The sequence below is a fragment of the Solea solea genome, chromosome 12 (genome assembly GCF_958295425.1).
Source record: "Solea solea chromosome 12, fSolSol10.1, whole genome shotgun sequence".
In the NCBI taxonomy this organism is placed as follows: Eukaryota; Metazoa; Chordata; class Actinopteri; order Pleuronectiformes; family Soleidae; genus Solea; species Solea solea.
Genome location: NC_081145.1, coordinates 12,797,754 through 12,821,756, shown reverse-complemented (window position 1 = coordinate 12,821,756; position 24,003 = coordinate 12,797,754). Strand labels below are relative to the sequence as shown.

The window sequence follows — 24,003 nt, the reverse complement described above, 5'->3', positions numbered from 1 at the left end:
AATGTGGTTCTACAAATCTGGGCATGGGCCTCAGAGGTTTTATAAAGTTTATAAGAACCTAAAACTGCTAAGGTTTGGGAAGCTATGCTGTTTAAGATTAATTTAAATAGTTATCTATTTAAATAGACCATTTACACTTCAATCAGACAAATGCATTTAGTGCAGTTAATGCCACACCTCATTTCAGCTGACACACCTTATGTTGTTGTGGCTCAAATGTGTCGGGTAAATACGACATAAACAGTGACTTCTGTGTGTTTATGTGTGTGTCATGCTGACCTCAAAACAAAAGAGGAAAAATGTAATTTTCATTATTATACATTGTTCTTGAATTCAAAATATGACATACATTTTGGTTTGAGTACAGAATATTACCATAATAGGGGTACTGATCAATGCATCAGCCATTTTTAGCTCAATTCTTTTGAACATCTACACATCTAGAAAAGCTTAACTGGAGTTAAAAAAAAAATTAAAATTAAAAATGGTCTCAAACCATTTTTCTCTGTTGTCCAGAGATGCATTTTTGAATAGAAACTCTGGTGAAGACTCCCAATGTACTTCTGGTTCAGAAATGCCAGCTGCAAGACACCATGTACTTTGAGATTACATCTTATACATGAATAAAGGCATTGTAAAACACAAGTAACCTTAGTATTAAGTAGCCAATGCTCTATGAGGTGTTTCTGTTCTTCAGTGACTATCATGCATGACAAATACAAGGACACATTCAACTGAGATTATTATGCAAAACTATTTTATTTACAAAACAAATGGCACAGTGTGAATGCACAGTAAATGCACATGCACACTCCAGACATGTCAATGAAGTTTCTTTTCATAAAATCCTAAGTGATTCCAGTCAAACAGTGACAGACATTTCAGGCAAGATTCACAACTAAGATTCTCACTGAGGGAGCAAATATTGCTCAAGAGGAACAGTTCATTACTTTTAAGGCCATTTTCGAGGTCTGATGAGATGGGAACCAGCAGCAAGTCTTGGCAAACCAAAGTTACTAAAATGAATTAAAACACATCGGTTACAAAACGTGTGTGATCTAATCTTCAGTGCTTAGCGGGCACATTATCAAACTGCTTCACAAGGGGAAAGAGGAAGAGACAAATTTGAAAAAACAATACAGTGCAAGTACTTCACTTTGCACTAAATAGCCATGCCTGCAGATGAGCAGGTGAAAAGTTCAAGTTTCAAACTGAAATATTACCTGTAAATTTAACTTTGATTTCACACATACATCAATGCAATCACTGATAACATCTTTTCTATGGTTATAAGTCATAAGTATTTTTGTTTCAATAATAACCAAAAAGATTTGTTTGTGGTTATGAAGACAGATGCTCCTCACAGGTTAATCAGCTTTAGTTAGACAGGCATTTGTACAAAGACATAGATCCTAAAAATGTTCAGTGAAAATAAGATTAACATCCATTTATATTTATACAATGAGCTCGATAAATATTTTCCTGCTATTGATTTGTTGGACTCAACTCCAAATCCTTCCAATTTTTCTCAAATATTTGGCTTAATACACAACTTGTTCTTAGAGAATACATACTAAGGTGAAAAACAAACAAACATAAATGGCAGGTAGATATGAAATGGGAGTTGGAATGGTAAATAATTCAGTGAATATAAAAGCATCAACCAGCCAGTTTGCTGGCCACAATTGAAGTCTTTCTTTGAGGCAGGTCCTGAGGTGTAGGGATGTGGTCTCCTGTGATCTCCGTCTTCTCTGTCGGGGCTGAAGGCAACTGTTTATTCTTCATTTTTGCCTTAGCCATGTTGTAGTCCCCAGAGTCAAAGTACTTTTGCTGGGAAAACAATAGAGGAAGTAAGGATATTGCAAATGCGATCATCCATTTTCTTTACTATACATCATTCATTCAGACATGTAGTTTCATTGCTATGTGGATATGACCATGGTCATGTCAGAAACACACCCCTTTTTGAAGTCTTTTCCTGAGAAAGTCTGAGCCTCCAGGCTTGGCTCCAAGGGTGGGATACCTGGCCTTCAGTTTGGCCTCCTCTGCTTTCTCTGGACTGACTACTTTGTCCTCCATTTCCTGTTGGAAGAGCACAGAGTGTATAGATGGAACAGGCTACAACTAGCTCATGAATTGTTAAAATTCTTCACGAGCAATCAAAACTGATAAAGAGTAAATGTGCAGGCGCCATCACGAGGGAAACTCCCAACTAGTGTTTGCACCAACACTAACTAGCTATTCGCTGCAGCACGTTTAGAAACATCATACACAACTTAAGTTACAATCAGTTTACAAGTAAAGGTATGTAAACCAACACGTTGGCCCAGAGGCAGTGGGGTGTTCACTTTGCTTTGACAACAAACGTTGGAAGCTAATTAGCTAATTACTTGGCGGTGGCATCGCCGATGACATTAGTCAAGAGCAGCTACTAGCTAACTAGCTTTCTGCTAGCCGTATGCTACTTTACCAGATAAGACATGAAACGGTCGCCGGACACTCGTCAAAATTAACATTTCGTTGTCACAGTTTACCTGTTGGTCGTCTGACGTCCTCGTTTCTACAACTTCCTCGGACATATCTGAGCCGAATCGCCGCTCACAGAAATGTGGATGATTCGTCTTGTTGCCAGCTGCTATGAAGGAGGATGAATAGCAGCAACAGCAGCAGCCGATGTAGCGACGAGGCGGGCGAGGGCAGCAGCAGCAGCCTGTACAGCAACAGGCCGGTGAATCGATGCCAGAGATCCAGAGTCAGACATACTGTTCATGTTGTGTGATTTTCTCTTATATCATTATTTATTTATGGCCGAACACCCATACAGTGCTGCGAGGACCTTTTGGAATTCCTGGAAAAAAAATCTTCCGAAATGATCTCATTTTGGTTGGTGAAAACAGACGAAAATTGGCACGCAAATCAATACTGCCGAAACAATTTATAAAACAAGAATAAAAATGTATGTTAAAGTGGTACGAAATGGTTCAGTAGCGCCGCCAAAGGTGAAACCTGCTAGGACAAAGCCAAAACTAAGTTGCACCAAATTTCACGAAAATTGGTGATGTCACAGCCCAAAACAAACAAGTCTATCAAGACCATGGCCACAACTGAACAGAAAGTGGACCATTTTGAATCTGGCATCCAGGTCTCCCAGATTTAAAAGGGTCTGGCCGTGGCAACCGCTTGAAGTTAACTGTAACTTTGTCATACATTGACCAATCTGTTTGAAACTTTGTATTTGAGACAATAGACCAGGCCAGAAAACGTCAGTACGTGGAAACCAAGTCATGGGCATAGCACCACCTGCTGGCAGCACGGCAGCTGCAAGCCTACATAATGCTGCATATTTTTCTCTTTTCTTCCTTCCTTCCATCCATCCATTTTTACTTTTGTTTTCCACCATGTTTCTCAAATTTGTTGTACCAAGACCAATCATGCACGGCAACATAAGAAATAGCCATTCGGACAATTTGATGGTACTTCATGGTATGATTAAAACGTGAACTTTTTTACAGTGCAAATTGTGTCCATCATTTTGTGGTGAGTTACAAATATAGCCTTTTTTCCTGATAACATGCATTTCGTTAGATGTATTCTCCAATGCTCGAATTATAAAATGTGATCCATTGTTTATAATCAAACATTCCCATATAATTAAAAATATGGCTTGCTTCAAAAATATTCAATCCACCACTAATGTTAGCACAAACTGGGGCTTTATTTTATGTTGTGCATTAATCCATGTCACAGAAAATAAGAGCAATTCACATAAGATAGTCTATCATTGTTGTTACCTTTTAACAGCTGCATTTATCAAAACTTCATACTAAGCAACAGTACTGAGTTAATTCTTAAAACAGTTCAAACTACCACACAAACAATATGGGAGCGATGTGGTTAGTTGCTGCTATTTTGGAGGAAGGTCTCTGTTCAGCCAATATTTTGTGTCCTTTTTGGTGACTTAAAAAAAAACCTCTGAAAGAAACATCATCTACCATTTGAAAATAACAGTACAATATTATACAAGATCAACCTGTGCCCAAAAAGAATAAACACCATGGGCTCAAGATTAAATATCGCCATCCGCCATGTCGACATCCTCTTGTAACTTCTGCACCATTTTCTCTTCCAACTTTTTGGCCTTTCCTGTAAAAAAAGAAAAAGGACAGCATTTCAACAACACTGAAACACAGACTCATCTTAAAAACAGTTAGACATATTTTTTTCTTTGTCATTTAAGAAGTAATATACAAGAATATACATTGCTGCCGGTTAAAACAATGTAATCAAATTAAACTACTTGTATATGCTAATCGATTTTAATTAATGCTAATGTTTCCTTCGAATTGTCAAGCTCATAAGCTGATTCTGATTTTACCTGCATGTGGTGCCTTGATAAGGTGAATATTTTTCTTCACTTCGCGAATGGCCTCTTCCTTCTCCAACTGCTTGCCCTTCTTTAATCTGTAAAACAGAGACAAAGAAATAGTGAATGCAAGGCAAAAAAAATGCATCTTGTAAAACATGTAAAAACCACATTCATAGTATGTCACTACTACTACTACTATTTAAATCACCTCCATGACATAAAACTGTAAGAACTGAAAAATAAACTACAGAAGACGTATCATACAACAATAAAACTCACCTGTTCATGATAAATTTGGCCTGTCGCTTCAGTTTTATTTCCTCCACCCTCTTCATGGCTTCCACTGTGAATATGAACAATGAAACATAAATGCTCTGCTCAAAAATTAAACATCCATCAAATTTTAAAATGTGTTTCTGTGAAGCCACATCATTTACCTGTTTTGTCCCAGAGTTGTCTGTTATATTTAACAGGTATGTTTCTGCGTTTCTCGAACTCCAGAGAATTATCCTAGAAGACAGCGTGTTTGGTAGCTGAGTCTCAGTAATACATGTACATATAAATGGCACTGAGGTAGTGTTTTACAGATAACCAGCTCACCACTGTCAGCTCCTTTCCTGATGCCTTTCTGAATGCTTTGGTCCATCTAGTTTTTCTTGGATTACGCTTCCTCTTGAAATTCCTGTGACATTTTGATTTGCAGAACCTGAAGTTCTACATTTATTTAATGAGAAAGAAAGAGATAAACAATTAACTCAATTAGATGATCATATGGACTTGTGTACAGTTTTGAGTACAAAAGAGATTAATTTTAAAAGGGAAATTTAGAAATTTAGAAATTAAGATTTGATAAATATGAAACACTTCATATATTCTAGAACACAGTGGTAGTGGCATAAATGTTTTCTTAAAAAACAAAAGACATGATGTAAACACCTGTATACTGTATAACAGATCATCAACATTATATTTTCCCTTTCAAAATGTGTGCTTTTCATCTTCGGCCTCACTGAAATTTGGACCAGCTTTAACACATCAAGACCATGTTTATAAAGTAATTTTGAGGCTTCTGTGATAAGAAAGCCAAGATTTGACTAGTCTAGAAATAGAAGTTTTTATAGTGATTTTGTGTTTACACATGTTTCGAATTGTATTCAAGACGGTTGCAGTGCTTTAGTCAATGTAATAACATTATTAACAGCAGTAAAAGCAGCAAACATCAGGGAACCAGCAGTGTATATTATTTTTCCTCAACTTTCACCTAAACAGACGAGTAGCAGCAAACAGGGAAATAACATCAGTTACATTGTTTGGTTAATTTTACTTGTCAAAGTGAAAAAACAGTGTAGTGCCAAACATTAACAGTTACTGAGGATGTGATTATTTGTCAACAAAATATAGCTCCAATGTTCAGTTCCAACGTCGAGCCATTAGGGGGCGAACTACTACCATTGAACAAAACTCAGGCCTTGTTAGTTAAATGTCCTCCATTATTGTTCGCTCTGTTATTAATGCAGCATGGACCTAACGTTTAATACAGAATAAAGACAACGATAGAAAACTTCAATCCCACCTTGTAACTTGTGTTTACGACCGAGATTATCGCTGTCTGTCAACTGTTAAAAATTCTATGTTGGCCCACGTGAGTGAGAAAGTCCAGCACGTTCTGCTAGCCTGCTAACGACCACACACCGACAGCAAAAAGACAACTTCTGCTAAAGAAACAGGATTATTCAGACACGGAGACAGAAACATACCTTACAGTCGTTCCTTACAAACATCACCCCATGCCCAGGGTACACCGGCCCCGAGCAGAAATAACATTTTTCGATGCGCATTTTTCACAGCACAACTTGTGCGCGTGGACACCGTCAAAAACAAGACCGTCCCGTCTTCTTCTTCTTCCTCTTCTGTGATCCTCGCGTACTGCCCCCTGCTGGACCCCCTGCTCCACGTCATCTCCAGCCAGTTACCAACCATACAATTCATCACTTGTTCATCTGAACATTTGAAACGTGTGCACTCATAGTTGAACACTGGCAACGGTAAATAACATATTAAATCAACATGAAACCATATGATGTGAAAGTCTATTTGTTTTCTGTTGTTTTTTTCCCTTTTCTTATCCAGGGTGTATGTACTGTACGTGTGGTTGACTGAAGCTACTGGAGGTAGAGTTGTGGACATTTAATACACATATAATTCATGTTTATTTAGCTTGAACACTTTTCATTTCAGGGAGGTATTGCTTTGTTTGGTACTGTATATTGTGCAATTACAATTGTGAGTCATATTTTGTTGTTTTCTGTGTATAATGTATGTATTTTTATTTATTTTTTATTTTTATTTTCTTTTTTAAACAAAATAAAATTGCATGTCTTTTACAAATCCATAAATACAAATCCACTATACAAAACTGACATTGTTACTCACCAGATGTACCCCTTCACTAGACCTGTATACCGGTACCCTGTGTGCAAAAGACTTCATGGTCGCAAGTTCAACTCCACCCCTTGCAGGTTGTACTCAATTCACTTGTAAGTCGCTTTGGATAAAAGCGTCGGCCAAATGACATGTAATGTATACAAGGGCTCCTAAAGGCAAACAGAGTCAGACTTTAAAAAAAAAAAATCTGAACAGAAAATTGGGCTTCCAGCAATTATACAATAATATTTCTTTATCAATAAAGAATTCATGAAACACTCATAATGTATTTTTCCAAGAACAATTTTATTATCTAGTATTTGTGATCATCTTGAGAGTATCAAACACCTTCTGCAACATTTCAACACATAAAATACTTTGTTTTGTTGCACACTTGAATTAAAAAGATTGGGCTTCCAGCAATTATACAATAATATTTCTTTATCAATAAAGAATTCATGAAACACTCATAATGTATTTTTCCAAGAACAATTTTATTATCTAGTATTTGTGATCATCTTGAGAGTATCAAACACCTTCTGCAACATTTCAACACATAAAATACTTTGTTTTGTTGCACACTTGAATTAAAAAGATGTACTTTGGTATTCAAAAGCAGACATTTCAAAAACCCATAACTTAAATAATAACATGAAAGTCTGCACTCTAAAACTACATTTAACACTTGAATTGAGTCAGCAAAAATTACCTGTGGCTTTCAAATTATTATTATTGTTTATGTATCAAACTGACAAACTTTGAACCGGACTTCTGCTTAATTAATTTAGCACAATGTCACATTCAGCAGTGGTAGTAAAGAGAATCTAAATTTTAAATTTCCAATGTATTCTAAGTTCAATTCAGGTGAATTTTCAGGTTGATAAAAAGAAGACTGTATGATTTTTGACACCTCAAGCTTTTCGAAAAAAAAAAACTATGAAAAATGCTTTTCTAGCAATCAAAACCATGGGAAATCTATTTAATTTCAAATAATGTAAATGATAACCAAAGAAAATCACTAAATAACAGAGACTTCAAGTTTCTTTGGTTAGGATTATTTGTATTACAAAGATATAAAAAATGATTATGTTGCTGTTCACACGTAGGGTTTCTTTTATGATAGTCAGAATCCTTCACTGTCACACCTGGACAGCAAATATTATAGGGTGATGAATTCTTCCCTATACAGTAATATTGAACCGTGACAGATGATTTCTCCATCCCAAGAATAAACATCATCATCATCTGACACTGGGAGGAAATACTGCATCTTTGGTCTGTGAATAATCTCCACCTCATCACACCAAGGATCAACTGAATTAGAAGCTATACCCATCTGAGGAAGCAGACAACTCTTTGGATAATAGCACCGGCGTCACCGCTGCATTTAGCAATGGCATAGAAGGCAAATGGGACACAAGTCCAGGAGACTTGCGTTAAAGCTTTCACCAGAATAAAGCATTGTGGAAATATACACTGACAAAAGCATTCGAACCATTATTCTGAGAGAAATTTACATCATTGGCAAGAACTATTTTTTGGCAAACACACCTTCAATATACATCCACTATATTTTTGGTTGCCTTAGAATATCTTCTGTATTTTCAAAAACTCTTTGGGTATAATTTCTCCTGTCTTTGGACCTCATTGTCTTTTGTTTGCAAAGCCCTTTTCATTTTAAGGCCATATTAAAGCTTTGTTCAGTGCACCAAACATGTCAAACGATATATGTTAAGTAAAGCTCAAAATAGTATGACAGTATCTAATGCACTTGTTCTTTCCACACCTACACCATTCATAAACATACTATATGAAACAAAATCTCTTTCAACCATGAAAACAAAAGAGAGAGAATAAAAAAAAAGAGGACTTCATGATAGGAATGTCCTAACAGAGGATACATGAAGTGGAAATGACAGGTTTTCACCTTGTCCCCTGAGTGTGAGATCATAATACTGCACAACATGTGAAAAGGAGGTAGTAATGTATGTACAAGAACAGAGCACTGAGGTAGATAATCAGTCAAAAGGGCTCTACTACAGCCTTCACTCCAGTGGAAAGTAATTAAATATAACGAAAATGTAACACAGTACATTTCTGACATTCTTTTTAACATTCATCGTGGGTGAGCTTTGGTTAAGGACAGACGACACCTAACACAGTCAAACAGGTAGAAAGTTGTAAAATAAATGGAAATAAAATGCTTTAACGATCATTCATACAATATCCTGAGGTCGAGCCGAAGCAAGAGCACATTGCCTCCACCTCAGCAGCAGTTTTGCAGATCCCTTTGTGTCTCAGGAAATAATCAAGGCTTGAACTTCAGGAAGCAAACGAGGTAGAAGTGGTGTAGTTCCAGCTGCTGCAGAGCAGACACAGGCCTGGTAAGGTCAGGATTCAGCTGCTTGGGTCACGTGCAGAGAAAGATTAGAGCCATCCAAGGTGCCGCTGAACCGAGAAGCATCAGCGGCGGAGTGATGGAAGGTATGACTCGGCATCTTTTCATTTTCCACTTCAAAAGACTGCTTTAGCTCAGTTACAGTGACACCATCATCTGACCCAAAAGATTCTGGTCTGGAGCTTCGGCTTGTGGATGGATTGCTCATCTCTTCGTTTGAGTAGTTTCCAGAGTCTCCTGTCTCCTGACTGCTCTCACTGCTGTGGGAACTCTCTGAATGAAGTGGTCCAAAGATGATCTCCCGTGATGAAGGCTGCAGGGGCACTGAGGCTAGTTTCTCATCATACCTGAGAACGGTTTTGCCTGGCTCATACAGACTGGCTCTCGTCTCCAACTGAGAAGATAAAACGAAGACAGAAATTAAGATAAAGAGAAATCTAAATGAAAAATAATGCTGATTGATTGAGGATAATAAGTCACATCTCTTACATCACTTTCAGCTGGGTTTTGTGTTTCCCTCTTGAACAGCAGCCACCTCTTGCTTAGATTCTTGTTGCTGACTGGACCGGCACTATTTATGATTATATTAGATCCACCCTAGAACAAATTTGTGTGAGAGGGACAAATGTTTTTAATGGTTCTGTGCTCTTTGAACAGAGTAATAAGTTACTATATTATGTCTTAAAAAATATATATATTTTATTTCTACTTGGTAAGTACATCAAGTTTCTTTCAGAACTGAATACAATGAATTGAAACAGAGGTTTGCAGTCAAACTGCAGAGCTGCAAAAGCTTCTCAATGCAAAAAATCTGGTAACGCAGCTTTAGTTTGCTTAGTAATTGCAATATTTTTGGAAATTGTAATCCCTTAAACTACTTGTTATTTACAGGAATATATCACTTGTGTGGGATACGTAAAAATTCAGTTGTCTTCAATAGTTAATTTACTCAACTTTAGGTCCAGTTGCTACCAACTCAACGTGTTATGAATAAGAATCTACACAGACCTTTACTCATGCACATGTTTTGTTTCACTCACCCTGGCATCAAAAAAGTGAGCACTCATCATGGGTATAAGCGCCTCCACGTTCTCTGTGCGGAGTTCACTGGGCAGGGAAACACCAGCATGTGGACCTCCACCAGCTCCTACAGCCATCACTTTGTGACCAGGGGACTTTCTGTTGACAAAAGTCAGAAATATACCATTGTTCATCATTCAAAACACAATTATGAAATGTTTTTAAAATGTTTAATGTGATCATAACCAGTACCTTGGTCTGCCCTTGCTGATTAGGATCAAGGCACACATAATAATACAGGCCAAGGCGATGCTCACACCAACAATGATCCCCGTCATTGATCGCTGGTCTAAGTTGTAGAGACCGTCAGAGAGCACTGGAAGATAAACAACACAGAATAGGAGACGCACTTATGAGATAACGTTACAAGACAAAGGAGAGACTGCAAGATGTTTGTGTATTCTGCTCCAAAATTGAGTGACGACATATTTAGGCAAAATTGAGGAAATACCAGAATCCAATGTCTTGACAACACTTAGTATTTCTTAAGTTATTATGGCATTAAAAATGGAAAATATATTGCTGTTAAATTGAACGTGCAGTAAATGCAAAGAGCGACTGTTACTGTAATTTCCCATCATACTTAATGTGTAAATGATACAAAAGTAAACTAATTATACTGATTCAAGAATAAATATTAATAATAACAGACACAGTGGAACAGAGAATCAAATTGTCTAAAACTTTAAATAAACAAATTAAAGTTTATTTTAAACACAGGCTAAAAAGACAGTGTTTGCTTAACACTGCAGATTGTCAAAATATTTTGTGAACAATGTCAAAAGTCAGTGGTATTTTCATTATTTTCAGGTTTTTGTGAAGGTTTAACACATTTTGTAGCCAAATAATGTGTATAAAAGAGAACACATCATATTGTGACATTTCAATTTCACCAACTTTGATAGAAATCTTAAAATCTCTTTTCCTCCTCTTCATGCATCTGTAGTAACTGCTCATTGCCTTTGTGGGGCAGTAATGCTGTTTACTTTGTCATAATAGAGGAGCACTGTGTGTAGGACTAGAGGTACTTAAAAAAAATACTTAAGAATATATCTGTATTCCAAAGATAAAATATAAAGAAAGTAAAATGTGGGTATGTTTGAGTGCTTGGTCACATTTACCTGTTGTGTCTGGGAAGCTGTCAGAGTGGCGGGGGTTCTTGCTGCGGTGATTGTTTCCCCACTTCAGTGGCAGCTCCACGATGTTAGAGAAAGGCCCGACACCAACCTGATTGGAGGCAGAGATCTTCACCAGGTAGACGTTACCTGGCTCCAGCTTCTCCAGCAAGGCCATTGTGTGGCTCCCTGTAAGTGTCAGCAAGGATTAGACACTGATGCACATTAACTAACTGAAGACAAGATATGCCATATCTTCCTACAACAGTATCACCTGAAGCTGAGTTTATGTGATAAACAACGCACAATTACTAGTGGTGAGAGTGAAACCTTTATTCAATATTATACCACATATCTGTGAAATATTCAGCACATTTATATCTCTATAAGTAAAAATATTAACATAGTTAACAACAAGAACAACGGAAGCTATGTTACCTTGAGTCAGTACTAGTACTAACACATTTCCATTAACTTCCTGGGCTTGGTTGTTTCCCATTAGGGTTTTATGATTACAATTCCTACAGCGAAAATGTACTACTCACCCTCCCTCTGCAGTATTTGCCAGTGTCCTGCCATCCAGGCTTTCTGGGAAGCATACATGATGGTGTAATGTGTAACAATCACATTGGGCTCTGTGGGCTCCCTCCAGGACACCAGAGCAGTGTCATCCTCGATCAGCGTTACTCGCACTCCTGCAGGTGGTTGGCTTGGTGCTGTACACAAAGTTATCACATTCATCACAAACACGTAGAGTACAATTGAGTGAGAAATGTCTTTGTCATAGAGGAAACAGTGGGATACTGAATGATTTAACTTTTTACCTGCAGGCAGGGTTCGATGGTAAACAACTGAACTCCAGGGACTCGACATCTGGTCGACATGGAGACGCACGACAAACTCATAGCGAGTGTTTGAATCCAAATTCTGAACCACCACACTCTGTTTGGTCCTGTGAACAAACAACATTCTTAGATCATGAACAGAGAATAACCCACAGCTACTGACAGTATAAACTGGTCAACTCTGAGGTAAACTCAAATGTTCATATCATCATCAAAAACAGCCAACAATGAGCCATATGCACATGTTATTTACAGCCATGCAGAGTAGCGACTTAAACACTTAAGCAACCAAATCAGAATTATGTTATGGAGGCTTTATTTGTTATTCCAGATGTAAAACACTACATTTTTGGTTTGCTTCTCAGCTTACGTTTGTATGTAGCGTATAGTGGAGGAGTTGTGTGTGCCCACAGGTGTACAGCGGACTGTATAGCTAACAGCCTTTCCTGAGAGGAAAGCAGGACAGCTCCATCGCAGGGATACTGCAGAAGAATTGTTCGCCAAGACAGTCACTTGATCTGGAGATGGAAGAGCAGCTGCCACTTGATCTCTAGCCGCTGAAATGAAACCAACAAAATGTATATTTTCATTATATTTCTCAGAATTAGAAAATCTATTGAATTTTTAATGAATTTATCACACGTATACAATGTACTTACACACACATCCTGGAGTGCTAACTGTTTGGTCTGTCTGATATCCATCTCCAGCTTGACTGACAGCCAGAATCTTGATGTGATATTTTCTCCTTGGATCTGAAACAAAAACAAATGGTTTTCAGCTAAAATAACAAACAGAGGTGGCTCCAAATACCATTCCAGTAACAGCACAGCTTCCTCCAAATAAATAATCCCAGAGGATCTAAATACCATAAGTAATTATACTAAAAGCTGAAAGATCGTCATCTTCATTAAAACACCCAAAGTGAAAAATATCAAATAAAGAAGCTTCTATTTGTAAAAAGGCAAAGAGACAATCTGAGGGTGAGTTTTTAGGTTGTAACTGGCAACACATAGTCTACTGCATCATAATAAGTTCTCATTTATCATGTGTATCTATGTAAGGAGCATGAGAAAGACAGAGCAGCCCAGTAAACAAAGTGACATGATCAATAAGCCCTATTAAATTGATCACAAAATGTGATGTGTGCTTTTTCCAATTAAGTTGTTACAGGTATAAAAACCTGCCACTGGAAACAATGTTGGCTTTAAACACACTATAAGGAGCAGATAGGTGAGGTTAAGTGTTTCTTTGTACATATAGTAATTATGCACACACTGCATTAAGGACTGGCTAAAAGACTTTGGAAAGATCAATAAGGGGGAAGAGGTTGGAAGCCTTTTGCTAAATATGTGCATCACATTTTGTGTTTTTCCCTTCAAACACTACAACTGCCTCAGCCCCTAAATCAGCACATTTTAGTGAGTGTTAAGATTTGTTTTATGCGTCCCGTGTGAAAGGTCAGCGTGTGGGTATTGACCAGTGAAGGTGGTGTGTCCAGGCCTGTTGTGGGGGTTGGGCCAGGAGGAGCTTTCAGCTGCTGGGTCTCTACGCCCATGGGACTGGGGGTTTTGACTGGGGTCACCAGGTCAGGCCAAGATAGAACAGAAAGAATCTGGGTGCAGGACTGTGTTGGAGGAGCCGGGGCCCCTTTTGTTTCCCCTTTCACATTCTTCCTAGTGGCCTTGTGCTTTAGCCTTCAACTTGGAGCAAACATGGCTCCGAATCAGAGATTATAATGATGAGAATAAAACTTGATATTGCAGAATATGGCTGTAATAGTGATGCCAATTATGGCATAATAATTATATGGATGCTGAACTAGCATTCCACAAGCAAGCATTTGCTACATAAACACTCAAGTTAAAATCACTTACTTACAATCCACCATTTCTGTTTTAGTTCAAACTGGGCTCGAAACAAACCGGGCTTTTTAAGCTCACAACTAAATATTTTCGTTTTTGCTCAGTGTGGTTTATAATAAATCTACAAATATTGCTGTAGGTTATTTGCATGGACAGCAAAGAGAACCAGTTTGGGTTGGGTTCACATCCAAGACTGCTGTCGCATGGCTAAAGGTCAGTTGCCTGGTCCAGCTTTGGCCAATCCACTGGAGTCTTCTTTGTGTGTTCCAGGGTCCAGTTTAAGGGGGGCAGTGACCAGAGTCTCACAGGGCAGGCCTGGCCCTGGATACAACACAATGGCCGATAGGGTAATTATGCAAACTGCATGATGGGAAACTGTGGTGGGAGGGACATCTGGACCCTGACCTCTAACCCTGTTCTCACACAATACTGCAGCCAGACTGGAGTGGGCTTCTGGTTAGGCAAGAAGGGTCAGCCAGGACAGAGATTGAAAATGCAAATGCAGCATCCAACTGCCCACTGGACGATGCAAATCCAACCAATTTGGTCAGAGGGTTAGAGGACTAGATAAGACAGGAGAGGATCACTCACCAAGGCCACTGATGGTGTAGGTGTTGATTTGAGCCTGCAGTTGAATGTTGGGCTGCTCTGGTTGACCCTCTTCATGGTAACACAGCCGGTAACCCTGGACAACCACAGAGTCTGCAGAGGTTTCCCAGCGAGCCACAATGGAGTTGCAGCTAAGCGGCTCAAGTTGAAGAACAGGGGCTGAAGGCACTATGATGGATTAGGGGAGACAGCATGCATGGGATCAATAAACACACGTATTTATAATATTACTGAGCAACAAAGACAGACCAAACCTCCCAACAATACAAAACACTGCAGGACACTAGGGATAGAACAAGGTGGATAGATGGAAGACAGAAAGTTTCAGCTGCCTTAATAAAAAAAAAAAAACTTTACATTTGCACCTGGGCATGTAGTAACAATTGCCATTATACACATTATCCTCAAATCATGAATCATCAATGTAATACTCTGGGATCTACATGTTCTACTAAACCTATAGCTTAACTCCTAAAAACAAGAAATACAGCTTTGGAGGACATACAGCCTCCCCCAACACACCAGGCCATGAAATAAGGCTATTCTGTGTCCTCCATAGATGCCTGAGGCCCTCTCTTTATGACCCATGACTGAGGCCGCTCTAACATCACTGACAGCAAAGGGCAAAGGTTCCTGGGTAACCAACACAAAGACTGTGGGACAATGCAACAAGAGCTAACTGGAGTCATAAGCTGGCCACTCTGCGTGAGCTCTAGTCATCTACTTGGTATTCTAAGAGCAGAAAAGCACTGATGTGACAAAAGCAAAAGCAAATCAGCCACCATACAATTCTGTTACTCTATAGCACGTTCTGCATTTGAGAGATGAATTCAAATCTACAAAATGAGAAAAATAAGAGGAAATCTCTATCACCACATAAAGACATACAAACAAGTTACATAAGTCCTCTGCAGGTTTACCTTTGTTGCTGGAGGCCTTTGGTGTGCGATGTGAGGTCCAGGCTGAAGGCTCACACCAGCCCACACGGGTGGCTGCAGCCATACGCAGTAGGTAGATAGTGTCAGGCTGCAGGCTCTCCAGCAGATATTTGGTGCTGTTCTGCAGTAGCTCCACAGAGGTGACGCTGTTGTCTGCAGCTGAACGATATGATAGTCTGTATGCAGACACCTGACCACGGCTCACCTTGGCTGGCAGTGGCTGCCAGCTCACCTGGATATCAGTTGGGCTGTGGCTGGTAAGACTCAGCTCTGGGGTTCGTAAAGGCACTGCGGACAGAGGAGAGCGTCACAAACGTGCTTGACACTAATGTGGTGTTGACTGTCATACTTCTATCTATAAACTACACAAAACTAATGTTAGAGAGAAGATTATACAGGAAAGAATGTGGTACCCCCTTATTTCCACTTAAAATGTCTTCTGTGCACACATCCCTTGCATGCATGTTAGCTTAACTACCAAAGTGATTTACTGCAAGGAATGCTGCAAGTCTCAGTGTTCCGTACTTACCATCCTCCAGGGTATGTTGACTGACTTGGTCCGACATACGACTGGCTCCCATTGGCATATAAGCCACAATGTAGAAGCTGTAGTTTCGAGCTGATTCAAGGTCATCGATGATATAACTGGTTGTGTCGTTGCCAATAACAACTTGGTATTCTTCGTTGTTTAGCCCTAACATGCAACACATCAGAAAACACGTTCAGAAGTAGGTCGACATTATGCAAAGAAAGATGTGTCAGTGTCGTTTCAGAATGGCACTCATATCATCATAACTGCTTCCGAGCCTCTTAAAGCAAACTCAACTAAACATCTAATAATGTCTATAATACAAAGGCCGACTTGACTTAAAAGAGGTCTGCCATTTCATTGATCTGCTGTAAGTTAAATATCTCTTCACATTACTAGTTTGCAGGACCTTTAAAAGCGACTATGTCCCTTTAACTGCTAGAATGAGTTGGGGGTGGACAATGGGTTGGCTAAGCCCGTTGTTATTTCAGAAGTTGCCATTCGCAGTCCTCCTTGACCCCATGCTCTGTGCAGCATCAACAGATGTCCTCCACAAAGCTGAGCTGATCACATGTGACAGAGTGAGGTTGCTCAGTGTGCTCATCTCGCACCTCCTGACACATTAATCCTCATCCATTCTCAACAAATTTGCAAAACCTGAAACATGTGTGACTGTTCACTCTTCTCACCTTCTGCCTTCATGTAATGTATGGAGTAGGCAATGACTTTGTCTGCATTGTAGAGTGGTCTCTCCCAGGCCAGTAAGATAGCAGAGCTCGAGATGGTCTCAGCATGGACATTTCTTGGTGCACTGGGCCTGTCCTCAGACATGACAACAATAAGGCGAGCCAAGGACAGCACAGAGCCCTGTTCACTCTCTGCCATGCACTGATAGATGGCATCATCCTCAGGAATGATCTGGGTAATAACCAGTTTACTGTGAACCAATAAAAACATTAAAAAAAATCAGCACAAGACAAAAACAGCAACTTTAGTACATAAGATTTTAATAAATAGACTATAATATGCTACGAGTATTAAGTATTTGATTGTGGACAATACCTGTTATACATTTTAATCCTTCCATTTAAGTGAACCTTTTCTCCATTTTTTAGCCAGCTGATGTGTGGTGAGGGAACTCCCTCTGCTTGGCACATAAACCTAGCAGTACCTGCTCTTGGACGAGTCTGGCTCTCAGGCCTCTCCACAATGTTTGGTGGCTCTGAAAATGAGGTGCGAGAGAAAAGTAATGAGAACACTATTTCTTACCGTGTACTTATGCATAAAACATTGACTGTGTCGCATGTTGTACACAGCATGTGTTGACTAATACGTTCACATACAGCACCTTATGCACACAAAAAATACATTATTTTCAATCAGATGACCGCCCAAATGGTTGCAACATGTATTAGTTGTGTTTTTCTAGGTGCATCTGTGCTGATATGTCAACTTTTTTGAATGCAGTGACTGATTTCAAAGATCCAGATGAAGCTCCAGAATTGGTTGGTGAATTATAAGATTACCCCAGACAGTCAAAATGTCTTTCTTTCTCTAATGTATCGAGCAAAGCAAAGCCGGGGTGAAGGAAAGCTGCTGGGGTAATCGATTTTCTTTGTTTATACTTTGTTTTCTTAGTTTAAGGTGCAGTAACTTTAGTCATCTCTGCAGCTCTGTGGTTTTATTTGCTTTGTAACTATGGATACAACAGGAGCTGGATGTGAACGGCTCATAATTCTCTGAGGATAAAAAATCTAATGAGTACAGAGTCAACAATAGCTTTAGATGTGCTGTGGAATGAGGACTTCGAATTTGGGAGAAGATGTGGTGTAAAGATCTACGTAGTTTAACTATACAAGTGTTTACAGTACCTAGAACTGTGATGTTGGCTGCAGAGATGGTGTAGTTGCGGGTTCCAGGAGTGGTGGCTCTGCAGAGGTAAATTCCACTGTGCTTGGAATTGACGTCAGCAATAACCAGGTTCCCATTACCCAGCACTTTAGCTTTGTACACATCAATGGGTTTGCTGTCGGCACGGCTCCAGGAGATTATGGGGCAGGGGTTTCCTGTGGCCACACACTCCAGAACCACAGTTTGGTGACGAGAGACTGTGACATTCTGAGGTCCAGCAATGATTCGAGGCCTCTGACGTGGTTTAGGGCCCGTACCTTCATGGGAAAGGACAATATATTAACAATAAAATAAACAAAGGTGGTCTTAATAGGATTGTAACCTGGGGTCTGGATAGGTTAGCATCTCTAGGCTATGAGTTTTATGGGATTAAAATATCACGCAGGTAAACTTATTGCCACAGTCACGACAGAACGGTTCTAAAGTCCAACTTAATTTCTCCTTTATTTGCAACTCCAGCTGTCAAGAACTGAAATATACACATTATATTACTTATAATACTTATTATATTATTACTATATATTTATATGTATATAATTAGCCAATATACTATATGACATGCACTCTATATGTTTTCCCTATTTAACAATTACATATTATAATAAACTCAATGCCAGAATGGAACACAACTTAATATGAAACGCATGTAACACTGTAACTCTTTAATGCCCTGTGTGACTGTTTAGTCGTAGATCTGCTCTCTTCACCTTGGTTGACGGTCAACGCGGCTTCTCTGCTCTTCAAGCGGCTTCCAATGTTAGTTGCCACACATCGATATTGTCCGGCATCTTCCAACTGCACATTGTGAATTTGCAAAACTCCATTGGGCAAAACTGTGATTCTACAAACACACAAAGGCAACACTTGTTAGACCAGACAGCAGGAACAGAATTAGGCAGACCACTAATAGGATCAGGCTACTGCAGGTACCTGTCTGTCTGTAGTGGTAATGTGCTTTGGTTGAGCTCCCAGGTGATGGTGGCAGGAGGGTTGGCGGTGACTGCACAGGAGAATCGTGCTACTGACCCCTCAGTCACCGCCATAGGCACAGGATGCAAGACAAACTCTGAGATACCTGTGGAAACATTTATTAATGATCAGCAATCTTTGACTTAATGGCTACTTGTTTTAGTAGTGGATCACTGAAGTTGTTATTTTAAAAGTTTAACATTATGGTCACACACTAAATATAGCATTTTCTTTCACTTCTGTTAAAACATCATACATTATGCATGCAAAACAATGACTGTGATGGATGTTAACTGCTTCTATGAAAGGAATTGATCTGTGTAAAGCTCCATGATCTTGCTTTTGTGCAGATGAGCTATCAGCCCCGCACTGAACAGCTGGGCCAATCAATCCAATCAATGCAAGAATGACACTGAATGATGCATTGTTATAGATGAAAATTAATCAATCTCCTTTGCATAAGAGGGATTATAAGGAACCACTAGGAGCTGAAAATATCTAGAAACAATTTTGTAGCACAAAAGTAAACTTGTGTGTTGCAAAAGTCACTGATGACAATTGGATTTGGTCAGGGTCATGTCACACTGATGACATGCACATTTAAAAGTTACATACTGTATGTTTTTATTCAAGACTTCAAGACATCAGATTTTTCCCTAGAACTGTAGACATACTGCTAAACCCATAATCCCTCGAGGATCATATCGCTCCAGGACAAGTGCAATGTACACTGATGTTGTTCTCTATACTGACTGGCCTTTATCTTTATGTACTATTTGATTCTAATGTAATGATGTTGTCTCATAGTGCAATGACACTATCTATCTATCTATCTATCTATCTATCTATCTAAGTATCTGTCTGTCTGTCTGTCTGTCTATCTATCTATCTATCTATCTATCTATCTATTTTGTTAAGTGCTTGTTTCGCAATAACTAAAACAGCTCTCTAAGTCACGCTCTGTTTGTGTGCATTAAACAAGTCTTTCAATGATCACAAATTAGAAACCATTCATCTGCATTAGTGAAGAGTACACTCTGTAAGATATGAACAGTGACCTTCATTCATTAAGGTGATAACTCTCTCTCCCTCCCCCTCACTCACAGGAAGGAAGTCAATATCATGTTAAAGAAAATCAATAGCCTGTTCTCCCACTGAAACTGCACTTTTAAATCCTGGACTTTAGGGGTTTCCAAATTAAAGAGCAATCCTTTAATTTGAGAGCCAACCTCATCAATATTACACATGTGCACCACCAGTTACCCTGTTTATGTAAAGCACGCTGGGTGGTTAGGCTGTACCACAGGAAACAGTTGTAGTAAGTTTTGGTTTAGGGGTAAAGCACGACAACCAAATGTAGGGCTGAACAATTAATTATCTTCAAATCGAAAACACAATTTGAAACATTTTAATCAGAGAATCGCAAAAACTGTTCTATGCCATTTTGAAAAATGCGATACTTCAATGTTAGAAACAATTCATATCTTCATATTCTCATGCTTGTCGTTAATATTTTGATTTTTACTTTTTTTTATTTCTGTTTTAATTCTTTTAAATCTAACAGTAAATACTGAACTGAAAATCATCATTAATCAAATCGCAATATATATATATATATATATATATATATATATGTATGTCAATTAGATATCATTCAGGCCTAACTGAATCCTAGTGGTTAAATACACCTTGCTGCAGATCTGGTGAGAATCGTGAGAGGTGTTGGTTAGAAGTTCAAACAAGATGTTGTTTGCTCTCATCTGAGAGATAACAGGCCTTTTGTCACTGTTGCTGGGGTAAGATATGTAGATAGGGGGTGTGGACTGCACAGACTGGGCTGCTAATTTGGTCACCTCTGTTATAAAAAACAAATCAATGTCTAGGTCAAAACAGCACAAAGGTTTCCCTAAATAGGTCAGAGTTCACCTCATGCCCCCATGCATTCTATTTTAGCCCAAACTGGACAAGAGATCCCATACAGTTTACTATGAGCCTCAAAAAAGAGAAAGTTATGACTCTTATGTCATTTAATACCACTGACAACACTATAGCTCTAATATATATATATACATATATATGTATATGTTCAGAGTAAGTTATGTACTAGTTTTGCCAAAACTGTAAGAAATACTGTAAATGTGTGATATCTGACAGTATGTATATCTAAGAAGTTTTAAAACTGGTGGTCTTGTCCTAAGACTGCAAAAAATCCAAATATTTCTGAATATAAACATGCTTTCAATTGACCAACACTAATCATTGTGGGATATAAGGCCTGTCCATTCACTGGCCTTTCTTCAACAAAAGGCCTCTGCATGACAGGGCAACAGAGGGACTGAGCCAATGAAAGGGATTGTGAGTTTGGAGAAAGAACAGCAGGGCAGCCATGGCAGAGCAGGACTGTGACATCACAAAGCCTTTCCCTGCTGACCCCTGACCTCCAGGACCTCTGGACAGAAGGGAAGCAAAGGCGAGGCCCATCCTCCACCCCCCACCTACAGCTGACCAAAAACCTTTAACCCTTTCACTGACAAAGAATGGACCTCAAGATCAAACTTTACTTTTTAGGGGTTTTATGTGATCATCTCACAGGCAAATTTCCCCCCCATTCAATACATTGGCAACAGTTGAAACAAAACTGTTGTGTGACAACTATGTTGCTAAGATTTTATTTCCTGTTTGTATTCTTTGTATTTATAACTATTTTCCTGCATGATACTTTTATGTAACTCTTAATCATTTTGAGTTAGGACTGGGATTCAATGTTTTTGTTTTGTATTTACCTTTTTGATTTCCTGCAATTCTACAAGGATTGTGATTTGATTGCAAACTGATTGCAACTTTGATAACTGAGATTTTCTTTTCCTCCTTACACCAAAATTGATACTTTTTTAATTTTTTATCTTTCAAGTTAGATTTCCAATTGTCCACTCGCTATTTTTTGCTGTTAAGAATCAGGACACAATGCTCATAACTTTCAAACTTCAGTGTTACGGTCAAAATCCGGACATTTTCAGAGGACGATTGTGATCCCTGACACCAGTCAAGGGATAGCCCTCCCTAGATCTGAGAAAAGTGACCATGGTAGACCAGGCCCAGTGAAAAGACACAGCTGCCCTGTCCACTGATAAGTGGACAAACAAAATGCTCTGAAAACCTGGCCTTTTCTTCTGGGGCAGTCAGGGGCACTCCAAACAAAGGCTAAAAGGCAAATGGCTTTTCAGGGATTCCTCTGTGTAGCAGACCATTCAGCAATCACACAGCCACAATCTGCAGTGACAATGCAATCCCACCAACATGCAAGAGGGAGAGAAGTTTGATTTCTAACATTTTACCAATGTTTCCTGAGCCCCAGCATGCTGTGTATGTTTCCTCAAAACCAGGCAAAGATATGGCACTCACTCACTCACACTCAGGGCTGACTATTTATGGAGTATTTACAAGCTTTTAGATAGACTCTACATCTATCTTTAACTATCTCTTAAAATGTCCCTACAGCTGAACTGACAGCTTTAAACCCAAGCATGGCAAAGTCAGACCAACTTCCAGTCACATGGAATCCTGGACTTAAGAGGCTTTTTTTTTCCTCTGTAAAGAAAAAAAGAGAAGCGTGGGCAACATCTGCTTTCCATCTCCAGGTTAATAACCCATGAACTTGCTATTCTAATGCCTTCATGATGACACCACAGACTAGATATCACCAAAATGGTTAACCTGATTTGTTCTTGGTAAAAGACAGGAATAAAGACTTTCTTTGCTCCATACTCACTTGCGATAGTCAGACGTGATCTTTGGCTTAGGATAGCTCCATATTTATTCTGGGAGAGGCACTGATAGAATCCTTCATCTGAATCCTCCTTGGTTTGCTTGACCTTTGGTATGTACAAGGAGCCGTTTGGCAGAAAATGTATGTGCTCGCTTTCTGCCAACCGAACTCCATTCTTGAGCCACTTGATGGTGACTGGAGGCTGCCCATGAGCCTGACAGTCCAAGACAGCAGGGTCCTTTGGTAGTAAAGTCACATCACTGGGCTCTGTGATGAACGACAACTCGCTGAAACATAAAACACCTGCAGGGAAATAATCAGAACATTAGTCAACTAAACATGGACTAGATATCACCAAGTCATGTATACCTAACTTAATTTGATGCACAGTATGCCATTATTAAAACTATACTGCTATAACTAGATAGATGCTCACACCTATAAAAAGCCATACTTCATACTTAAACACATAGAAACTGATTAAAACATTACTATTGCAGGAAAAAACATAAAACATGATGTATGTCTTGACACGATGGCTAGGTTTATTATTAGGTATTAAATGTACTACTAAAAAATAAGAAATATTAATCTTAAGGAATCAATCTGCTTCTAAACATAGAGTTGTTGAGCATCAAAAACCAAACAATTAAAAACTAACACAAGGACAGAATCAGAGGACTAACAGTTACGATGTGAGAGGATGCGTGTGCTTCAGTAGTTAACCAGAGCTCGTTCTATGGTCCGCACACTTTCACGATAACTAACAAACAAAAAGACACAAACGAAGAGACACTTACCCGATAAAGGAAGAAACAAAACAAAAAGCAGCCATAGCTGACAGATTTTCATCTTAAACTTGGCCATATATCCGGACTGTTATCTCATTTTCCTTCGTCGCACCGTGAACCGCCGCCGCTCTCCGGCGTGCTGTCCGTAGCGTAGATCCCCAACACTGAACTGAACTGAAGCGCTTCTGACGCAGCAACCACGGTAGCAGCGGGGGCCAGGGGACCCCGCAAACCCGCCCTCTGACGCATGCGCAGTATGTGTGTGTGTGTGTGTGTGTGTGTGTGTGTACGTACACACGCTTGCATTTGTTGCTTCTTTTCTGGCATAAACATCACTTATAAGGCAGAACTGGTTCAGTTTAAGGCTAAGATTTAATTAATTAGGGTTAGGGTTAGA

At 39.2% G+C, this 24,003-nt stretch overlaps 3 protein-coding genes across 3 annotated transcripts; all 3 read right to left on the bottom strand.

Annotated features, from left to right (window-relative positions):
• Positions 1-735: 735 nt before the first annotated feature.
• Positions 736-2,729, bottom strand: arpp19b (cAMP-regulated phosphoprotein 19b). The gene is made up of 3 exons (XM_058644969.1): positions 2,535-2,729; positions 1,960-2,082; positions 736-1,830 (listed from the first exon to the last, which is right to left on the bottom strand). The coding sequence occupies exons 1-3, from the start codon at positions 2,577-2,579 to the stop codon at positions 1,660-1,662; spliced, it is 339 nt and encodes a 112-aa protein (XP_058500952.1). The 5' UTR covers positions 2,580-2,729; the 3' UTR covers positions 736-1,659.
• Positions 2,730-3,696: 967 nt separating this feature from the next.
• On the bottom strand, positions 3,697-6,284 carry rsl24d1 (ribosomal L24 domain containing 1). The gene is made up of 6 exons (XM_058644968.1): positions 6,124-6,284; positions 4,967-5,080; positions 4,804-4,876; positions 4,646-4,709; positions 4,376-4,461; positions 3,697-4,143 (listed from the first exon to the last, which is right to left on the bottom strand). The coding sequence occupies exons 1-6, from the start codon at positions 6,202-6,204 to the stop codon at positions 4,067-4,069; spliced, it is 495 nt and encodes a 164-aa protein (XP_058500951.1). The 5' UTR covers positions 6,205-6,284; the 3' UTR covers positions 3,697-4,066.
• Positions 6,285-7,265: 981 nt separating this feature from the next.
• Positions 7,266-23,761, bottom strand: LOC131469670 (protogenin B-like). Its single transcript, XM_058644908.1, has 19 exons — positions 23,616-23,761; positions 22,819-23,118; positions 19,011-19,155; positions 18,788-18,921; positions 18,041-18,337; positions 17,232-17,391; positions 16,859-17,106; positions 16,170-16,334; positions 15,623-15,928; positions 14,685-14,870; positions 12,888-12,983; positions 12,599-12,785; positions 12,208-12,335; positions 11,929-12,099; positions 11,390-11,572; positions 10,461-10,584; positions 10,229-10,367; positions 9,678-9,785; positions 7,266-9,582 (listed from the first exon to the last, which is right to left on the bottom strand). The coding sequence occupies exons 1-19, from the start codon at positions 23,680-23,682 to the stop codon at positions 9,181-9,183; spliced, it is 3,546 nt and encodes a 1,181-aa protein (XP_058500891.1). The 5' UTR covers positions 23,683-23,761; the 3' UTR covers positions 7,266-9,180.
• Between the last annotated feature and the right edge of the window lie 242 nt (positions 23,762-24,003).